Genomic DNA, 8,723 nt, shown 5'->3' with positions numbered 1-8,723 from the left:
CTCAGGCTGGCCCTGGCTCTGGAGGCCTGGGGGTGGAAAGGACGCGGCCCGCGGGGCCGGCGGGTCCCCGGAGCCGCGCCGACGGTCGACGTGGAGACTTGGAGCCGCCTCCGGAGCGGAGCGCGCCCCCGGCTGAACGCGGGAAGGCCGTGAATGCCAAGCCCCGCTTCTCCACACGCGGCGGTTTAAGTTAGTTCCACACGCTCCTAAAAGAATCTCCTCACGGTGGCAGGAACTGGGGCTCAGACGTGAAAGTTTAGCCGGCTTTCACCCCGCGCAGCTTTCCATCAGTTGTTGCAATTGCGAGACAACGTATCTTCGAGGTATCTTTTCTTTTCTTTTCTGCCGGGCATGGGGCTTGAACTCAGATACAGTGTGTCTTTAAGAGCCACGTGGGCATGTCGATGGAAACGTGTGGAAGAAGGGTTTAAAAGGCCGGAGTGGAGGTGGGGGCAAAGCATTAGGTCCGGAGGGTGAGATGAAGGCTCTAACTACTTCTGTGGGAGACAGGCCGAAGCTAGTCTAATGAGCAAACGAAGCTGCTCTCTAGCGTTGCAGAGAGAGGCTTGGCTTCTGAACCGTGACAATATGAACACGAAGGAAGATCACCTGGAATTCATCCGTGGCTTCATTTATGATTCAGATGTAGATACAGTCTTTACGTCACCAGATTTACTATGAAAAATGCATCAAGACATTCCAGATTCTTTTTAAAATGACTTCCACATGGTAAGATAGTGTAACAATTGCATAAATAACTCGAAAGACTAAAAAGAAATTTTACTCTAGTGGGGTACAGGAAGACAATGCAATCTCTACTTGGGTTCTTTGGGGTGATTAATTTCTGTTCCATGTGGCTGGACACTTAGAACACTGGGTTTTAAAAAAGTAGATTCTCAACACCAAAACAAATTGAGAACACTGTCATCCTATACTGTTGAAATAGAATTAAGCACTGATGAATGTTCTAGTTGCCGCGAAGACAAGTCACTTCCCTGAGGAAAGTTGGTCTTTGCTGGGCTTGTCAGATCTGTTCTTAGTGAAAGGCAACTAGATTAGTACTGGTCCCAGTGGACTGTGTAGTCTGGGTTCACCACTGGGGGGAGGGGGTTTCTTTATTCAGTATGACACTAAAGGTTTTAGTCCCTCCCCCCCTTTTTTTTTTCTGTTGTTGCTGGTCCTTGGGCTTGAACTCAGGGCCTGGGCACTGTCCTTGAGTATTTTTGCTAAGGGCTAGAGCTTACCACTTAAGCCACAGTTCTGCTTTATGGTGATTAACTGGAGATAAAAATCTCTTGGGCTTTTCTGCCGTGGCTTCAAGCCATGACCCTCAGAATCTCAGCCTCCTGAGTAGCTAGGACTACAGGCCTGGGCCATTGGCATTTGGCTAGGTTTTATTTCTAATAGACACAGGCCTGGAGTTTAATCAGTTTCCTGGTACATTCAGCAGCCTGGCATTGAATAAACGTAAGTATTTTTCACTAGATATTAGGTAACTTTAACCTGATTTTGTTTTTTGTTTTTAATCTACAAGGAAACTCAGTAGATCTTATCCTTTATTTTAACTTGCAGAACATTTTCCTGGATGAAGGAAAAAAATCTTCGTATAAGATTCTTGCTCCAGGGGCTGGGAATGTGACTTAGTGGTAGAGTGCTTGCTTAGCATGTATGAAGCCCTGGGTTCAATTCCTTAGCACCACATAAACAGAAAAAGCCGGAAATGGCACTGTAGCTCAAGTGGTTGAGTGCTAGCCTTGAGCAAAAAGCAGCTCAGAGACAGTGCCCAGGCTCGGAGTTCAAGCCTCAGGACTGGCAAAAATAAAATAATTAAAAATTCTTGCTCCCTTAGCAAAGGCTCAAGCTTTGTTGATGAAGGTTGTGAAATATAAAAAAGTATTTTAAGATAAAGCAAAGTAAAATGCGTTTTCTTATTGATTGAAGTTTTTGCTCAAAACAAAGACAAAAAACTCAAAAACCCAAACTTCTGAAAAAAGGGATGTGAGGCCGGGCACCAGAGGCTCACACGTGTAATCCTAGCTACTCCGGAGGCTGAGATCTGAGGATCCTGGTTTCAAGCCTGTCTAGGTAGGAAAGTCCTTGAGACTATTATCTCCAATTAACCATCAGAAAACCGGAACTGGTGCTGTGGCTCAAGCGGTAAGAGCGCTCCCCTTGAGCTGAAAAGTGCAGGGATAGCGCCCAAGCCCAGAAGTTCAAGCCCCATAACACCCCCCCCCCAAAAAGCTATGTGAACAACTGCCCAGCAGTTCACAATTCACATCATACATTTAAATACACACTGAAGTATATGAATTCCTGTAAAACCCTACTCTAAGTTGCTGTAAATGTAGTTTTATTGGCTTAACAAATTGGATACATTTATAGGAAAAGATAGACACCTGTATTTCTTTCTTAACTATGCAGAAACCCTATGTGTTTTGAAGATATAATTAATCTTTCTTTCCGAACACATATTAGGAACTGATATGATTATAGTTTTGTAATGAGTATCTCAGTCTTTGCCATATAAAAACTCTGCATCCACCTATTCTAATGAAAGCAGCAACATTTTATGCCATGTGCATTTATAACTTAATATAGCAAAATGTAAATAAAAATCAAGAACATCAGTCATTAAATCAGTAACTTTTAATTTGGAGTACAAAATGGGAATTTTTCTAGAGAAAATATTTGTATGTAATATGCCTTACCTTATGATCATGCTCTAAGAGTACATTTTTAATCAGTAACCAGGCTTCTTGTATTTTTACATTGAAATGAACATGGTAAGAATAAATGAGTAACTTTCTTTCATGTAGTAGCAAAAAGAGTCAATAATCCTTTCAAGAAAGAGACTATTTCATTTCCTCCCAACTTGGATTCACCATATACTCGATCCACAAATGATATTGGAACCTGAGTAAAAAAGATAATTAAAGTTAGTCTTTACAAACATGAAGTGCAACACTAACACAAGAGAAAAAGGTCAGCTCTTTAGGTTCACAAAGCAACTGTCCATCCTTAAACATTTTGTCATCTAAGAACAGGTGATCAGAATGCAGTCTACAACAATCTGAAAAATGTCAGCCCTGTATATTATGCTGGTTTACTCAAGTTGCAGGTTGCATCTTGAAGAACAAACATACTTTCAGAATGTAGAATGACCTTTCACTTAGTTTTTCAGTTTGTGATGTTACTGCTGTTGCAGCATTTTCTTAAAAAACCTTCTACAAGGAAGTGGCATGCTAGGTGGAAATTGTTGTAAATAAGAGCTGGTAAGCAAGACTTCCCTAAGAGCTCACTAACCAGCAGAAAATATAATCTCAGCCCTCTGCTGTGTAATTTCTGGCCATTTCCATTTGTCACGGGAAATGGCACATGGGATCCACTGATCCATTCAATAGTTGTTGGCTACAAGAGGAAAAGCATCCAAGGGACGCACACCATAATGCTGACTGGTCTGAAGAAAAGTGCAGGGTGGAGGAGACACTAGTAACTTCATTATTTAAAAGGTAAAGCTGCACTTGGGCAGTGGCTCCCACCTACTCTGGAGGTGGAGAAATGGAGGACCGTGGTTTGAGGGCAGCCTTGCCAAACCAATTAGCCAGGTACGGTGGCAGGACCTGCAACCTCAGCTATGCAGGAAGCATGGACAGGACTACTAAAAAAGGGTGGGGGCTGGGAGGTGTGACTCAAGTAGCACAGTGCCTACCTTGCAGTTCTGAGGTCCTGAGTTCCAACCCCCAAGAAGAGTGATAAGTGACAAAGTGAGGTGGGATAGGGTACATCACATGCATGCCTGTGTATGTCACAGTGACACTGTTCCTGAACAAATATGCTAGTAAGTCTTAAAATTTTAAAGAAGACTTGAATGTTTACTCCTAATTGTTATGAAATGGGAGCCATGAGAAAGAACAGAAAATGACCTCAACCAATGGGATCAATTTTAATGTAAGGTTGAAGAAAGAAGCCACAGTGACTTAAGGAGAGACAGGAGGCTGAGCAGAGGTAGAGGAGCTTAAATAGGGTAATGGGTGGGGGCAAGATGCCAGGCATGGAGGGTTCAAAGGGTAGGAGGCAGGATTGCAGGTAGCTCAAGGGCTCAGAGTTTGGAGAGCTTAAGATACAGGTTTGGCTTGGGGAAACTTACTGTTAAGCAAGTCTCCTGTCCTGTCTCACAGGAACCTATTACCTGAGAGGCTGGGGGAGTGGGCTTTCATATTTAGATTAAGATTCTGAGCTGAAGCATGGGTTGGAGAGTTTCGGGAAGATTCCCTGGGGAAATGGTGGTCTGTGGGCCAACCCGTAGGAGCAATGTTGAGTTATGACAACAAAGCAGAATCCCATCACTTAACAGTGCATGAACACTGTACCCACTCACATGCCCACAGATTGGCGCTGCAGCATGAAGGTGGGTTTGTCAGGTCTGTGCCTTCCGCTTCTACAGAAACACACGTGGCTTGGCTGGCTTCTTACCTCCCCAATAGTGTAGTTCAGCTGTCTAGCCCGAACAATCATCTCCATCTGGAACACATAGCCTTTAGAAACACACTTTTCGATTAGTTTCTGTAGAACCTCTTTTCGGTATAATCTGTAAGAAATGAGAACATGTATGAATGTTTGGATGATACATGACCTCTGCAGGGAGCTCAGTGGGATTAAATCTAAAACTTTTTTGTTGGTCCTGGGGCTTGAACTCTGGGCCTGGGCGCTGTGGCTCAGCTCTTCAGCCTAAGGCAAACGCTCTACCACTTGAGCCACAGCACCACTTCCCGTTTTCTGGTAGTTTATTGGAGATATGAGTCTCATGGACTTTCCTGCCCAGGCTGGCTTTGAACCTGGATCCTCAGATGTCAGCCTCCTGAGTAGCTAGGATTACAGGCGTGAGCCACCGGTACCTGGCAAGTCTAAAACCTTCTCTAACCATTGGCCTAGAGAAAAATTCTTACAGGTGACGACCATGCCACATTTGTCTCAAACAAGGAGGGAGTCTCAGCATCTCCAAGAGGACTGTCATACCATTAGGACTTACTTCAACATAACCAAATCATTGGCTACATTACTTTTACTGTGTATAAATATCCTCAGCATTTCCATGTAAACTTGAACAGGGAGAAACTCTTTCAAACCTGGAACAGCAGAACTGACAGTGGATGATGAAGCAATAATGTATACTTGGTGGCCAGAGGGGGTCAGTAGTAATGGTGGAGTAATAGTGGAGTTGGTTTCCATGAAGACTTGTACAGAGACAGGCACAGCCTAAGGCATCTGCAGGTCCCCAGAGATCAGAATCACCTTTAAGTAAGACAGAGGAGCTGGGATGTTCTTTTATTTATTTAAATCAGTGGGTAAGGAGGCAGCAATTCTTACTTAAGGAGGCAGTTCTCTTTGAAGTTAGGACCCTAAGGGTGTGAGCTGGAACCCAGGCTTTTCTCCAGGCTTCCTGTAAGGCTTGTGGTTGTTCAGAACACACAGCACATTCACATATATAAAGAAAATAGGAAAAAATTTTCAACTTTTCTGCAGACAATGCCCTAAGTATTTATATAATACGCTGCAGGAAGTTGCTATATACTCTTCTTCTGCTGTTCCAGATGAGCGGAGGGTCCTAGTGCTCAAGTGAACAATACTCTATAAACTAGGTCCTGCATTTAAACTTTGGAGAAAAAGTACAATATTCCTTTGAGAAGATATTAGGATGCACTACCATCTAATAGGGAATTTCAGTCCACCTTTTCTAGCATTCTAGAACAAAAGAAGGGTGGGATGAAGCTTTTTTTTTTTTGTTTTTTTTTTTTGTGGGTCGGTCATGGGACTTGAACTCTGGGCCTGGGCGCTGTCCCTCAGCTCTTCAGCTCAAAGCCAGTGCTCTACCACTTGAGCCACGAACTGAGCTTCCAGTTTTCTTGGTGATTAATTGGAGATAAGAGCCTCACAAACTTTACTGGCTTTGAACTATGATCCTCAGATCTCAGCCTCCTGAATAGCTAGGATTACAGGCGTAAGCCACCACGTATAGCTGAAAAGTTTTTTTTTTTTTTTTGGTCTTGGGGCTTGAACTCCTGGCCTTGGCCCTGTCCCTGAGTTTTTTTTTGCTCAAGGCTAGTGCTCTAGCACTTCGAGCCATAGCTCCACTTCCAGTTTTCTGGAGGTTAATTGGAGATAAGAGTCATTAGCTGGGCACTGGTGGCTCATGCCTATAAGCCTAGCTACTCAGGAGGCTGAGGTCTGAGGATTGTGGTTCAAAGCCAGCCGGGCAGGAAAGTCTGTGAGACTCTTATCTCCAGTAAACCACGCAGAAAACCGGAAGTGGAGCTGTGGCTTAAGTGGTAGAGTGCTAGCCTTGAGCTTAAGAGCTCAAAGACAGCAACTAAGCCCAGAGTTCAAGCCCCATGACCTACCTGAATAAAAAAAATCTCACCAACTTTTTAGCCTCGGCTCAAACTGTGATACTTAGTTCTCAACCTCCTGAGTAGCTATGATTACAGGATGAGCCACCAAGGCCCAGCGAAAAGTATTTCTTGGTTTTTTTTTTTTTTGGTCTGATTGTGGGGCCTGAACTCTGGGCCTGGGCACTGTCCCTCAGCTCTTCAGCTCAAGACTAGCGCTCTACCACTTGAGCCACAGCGCCACTTCCGGCTCTTTTGTTTTGCTTATGTGGTGCTGAGGAATCAAACCCAGGGCCTCAGGCATGCAAGGCAAGCTCTCTGCCACTGAGCCACCTTCCCAGCCCGCAAAAAGTATTTTACAACAGCCATTATAATTCAAGAATCAGATAAGAAGTTACAAACTGTAGAAACTTTCACTGTACCTGAAGCTGCCAGTTAAATCAGATGCTCCTGGTCTCAGCAAAATCTGAGTTATAAAATTGGCCCCACGGCTGCCAAATAAAACAGATTTTTTTTGTTGTTAAATACAATTTAGAAACAAGAGAAATAAATCCAAGAGCAGATTGTAAAAAATGCTACACTAATTTCACAAATGCTCAACTAATTTCACAAAAATGTTAATTCTCCACAACAAAGCGATTTTTACTTAGTAAATGAGATGTGATATTCATTTTTCAGAGAAGAGCAACTTTCGTCTTTGGAAGTGCAATTTACAAGAGAATAATACAGTAACCATCTTTCCAAGCTTTCCCCAGTGACAAACACAGCTAGCAGAACAAATATCAAGGGTTTGATAGAGAACTTTGCAGGGACTCCACTGGGCTCCCCCTCACTGGAGAAGGAGCGCCGCTGGGAGAGCCTTGGTATTATCAGGTGATTGCTAGAAATCAGTGACAGTTACCACTGTAACAGAACATTAGACCTATGGAGGTTTAAACTGTGTGGATATCTCACTTTTAGAGACCCACAATTAAGGGAGAGAGGAGGAAGCTCTCTGCTCTCTGGTTAAGGGCAGCAATCTCACACATCACATGGGGGCCATGTGGTCTGCAGGGCACCTCAGGCCTTTTACCTCCCAGAGACTATTGGGGAAGGAGGTTTCCATTTACATAGGACCTTTGATGGGACAAACTTTCAGTTTGTAACAACAGCTTTACAGTAACAGCTTCACACACAAATGAGTATCAATAATCTACTATCAGCACTAGTGGCCAGTAACTATTGATGTCAAGTGCCTAAGGAAAGTAATTTTTGTACCACAGCTAGTTGGAATGCTCAGTCTTAGGAAAAAGGTTTCTGGACAGCCCAGAAACAGTCTCTCTCCAAAGTCACAGACTCATAGGCAAGGACCACCTTACACAAACCACAGGGTTAGGAACCACAGCTGGAATGGTGGCTAAAACACATCTCTCTTCAGTGTATTTCCAGTAGCTATAAGAATATCAGCCAGATGCCAGGGGCTCATGCTTGTCATCCTAGAGCTTAGGAGGCTGCCATCTGGAAGACTGTGGTACAAAGCCACTGGGCAGAAACGCTCCCTAGAACCTATCTCCAAAATAACCTGTAAGAAGTCACTCTGGAGGCAGAGTCCAAGCGGTAAGGCTGAGTAAGCAGTGAGGCCCAGGTACCACAGCCAACAACAACAAGAGGGCATGTCCAGGGATATTTGTACTACTACACCTCCCAGAGCATAGTTTTAAGCTGAGGAGTGTCTATAAAGGCACATGTGTATATCTTTGTACTTCTATGCAAAATAATGATTTTTCTTGATATGTGTGTGGTGGGGGGGCTTGAACTCCAGGCCTGGATGCTCTATGTCCCTTAGCTTTTTTGCTCACGGTAGTGCTCTAACACTTGAACCACAGCTCCACTTGAGGCTTTTTTTTTTTTTTTTGGTCGGACATGGGGCCTGAACTCTGAGCTTGAGCGCTGTCCCTCAGCTCTTCAGCTCAAGACTAACACTCTACCACGGGAGCCATAGCGCCACTTCCAGCTTTTTCTGCTTACGTGGTGCTGAGGAATTCGAACCCAGGGCCTCAAGCATGCAAGGCAAGCACTCTACCATTGAGCCACCTTCCCAGCCCCTTATATGGAGATACAAGTCTCACAGTTTGCTGCCTGGGCTGGTTTTGAACCCTTCAGACCTCAGCCTCCTGAGTAGCTAGGATTACAAGTGTAAGCTACTGACACCTGAACATTTTTATTTATTTTTTATTTTTTTTGGGTCCGGTCGTGGGGCTTGAACTCTGGGCCTGGGCACTGTCCCTCAGCTCTTCAGCTCAAGGCTGGCGCTCTACCACTTGAGCCACAGCGCCACTTCCGGCTTTTTTTTTT

At 44.2% G+C, this 8,723-nt stretch overlaps 1 protein-coding gene and 1 long non-coding RNA gene across 2 annotated transcripts in view; one reads left to right on the top strand and one right to left on the bottom strand.

Annotated features, from left to right (window-relative positions):
• Nucleotides 1-1,345, top strand: part of LOC105991662 — a 3,393-nt gene extending 2,048 nt beyond the window's left edge. The window contains exon 3 of the long non-coding RNA XR_001175364.1: nucleotides 1,335-1,345. This is a non-coding gene — a long non-coding RNA (uncharacterized LOC105991662). The remainder of the gene's footprint in view (nucleotides 1-1,334) is intronic.
• Nucleotides 1,346-2,627: 1,282 nt separating this feature from the next.
• The window catches only part of Dpm1 (dolichyl-phosphate mannosyltransferase polypeptide 1, catalytic subunit), a 23,751-nt gene continuing 17,655 nt past the window's right edge, over nucleotides 2,628-8,723 (bottom strand). The window contains exons 4-7 of the mRNA XM_013024303.1: nucleotides 7,104-7,156; nucleotides 6,812-6,909; nucleotides 4,477-4,591; nucleotides 2,628-2,916 (exon numbers count right to left, since the gene is read on the bottom strand). Coding sequence (XP_012879757.1) covers nucleotides 2,812-2,916; nucleotides 4,477-4,591; nucleotides 6,812-6,909; nucleotides 7,104-7,156 — 371 coding nt within the window. The 3' untranslated portion in view covers nucleotides 2,628-2,811. The remainder of the gene's footprint in view (nucleotides 2,917-4,476; nucleotides 4,592-6,811; nucleotides 6,910-7,103; nucleotides 7,157-8,723) is intronic.

This window comes from Dipodomys ordii, unplaced genomic scaffold, assembly GCF_000151885.1.
Source record: "Dipodomys ordii isolate 6190 unplaced genomic scaffold, Dord_2.0 Scaffold75, whole genome shotgun sequence".
NCBI classification, from domain to species: Eukaryota; Metazoa; Chordata; class Mammalia; order Rodentia; family Heteromyidae; genus Dipodomys; species Dipodomys ordii.
This window is presented reverse-complemented; position numbering and strand designations above follow the sequence as displayed.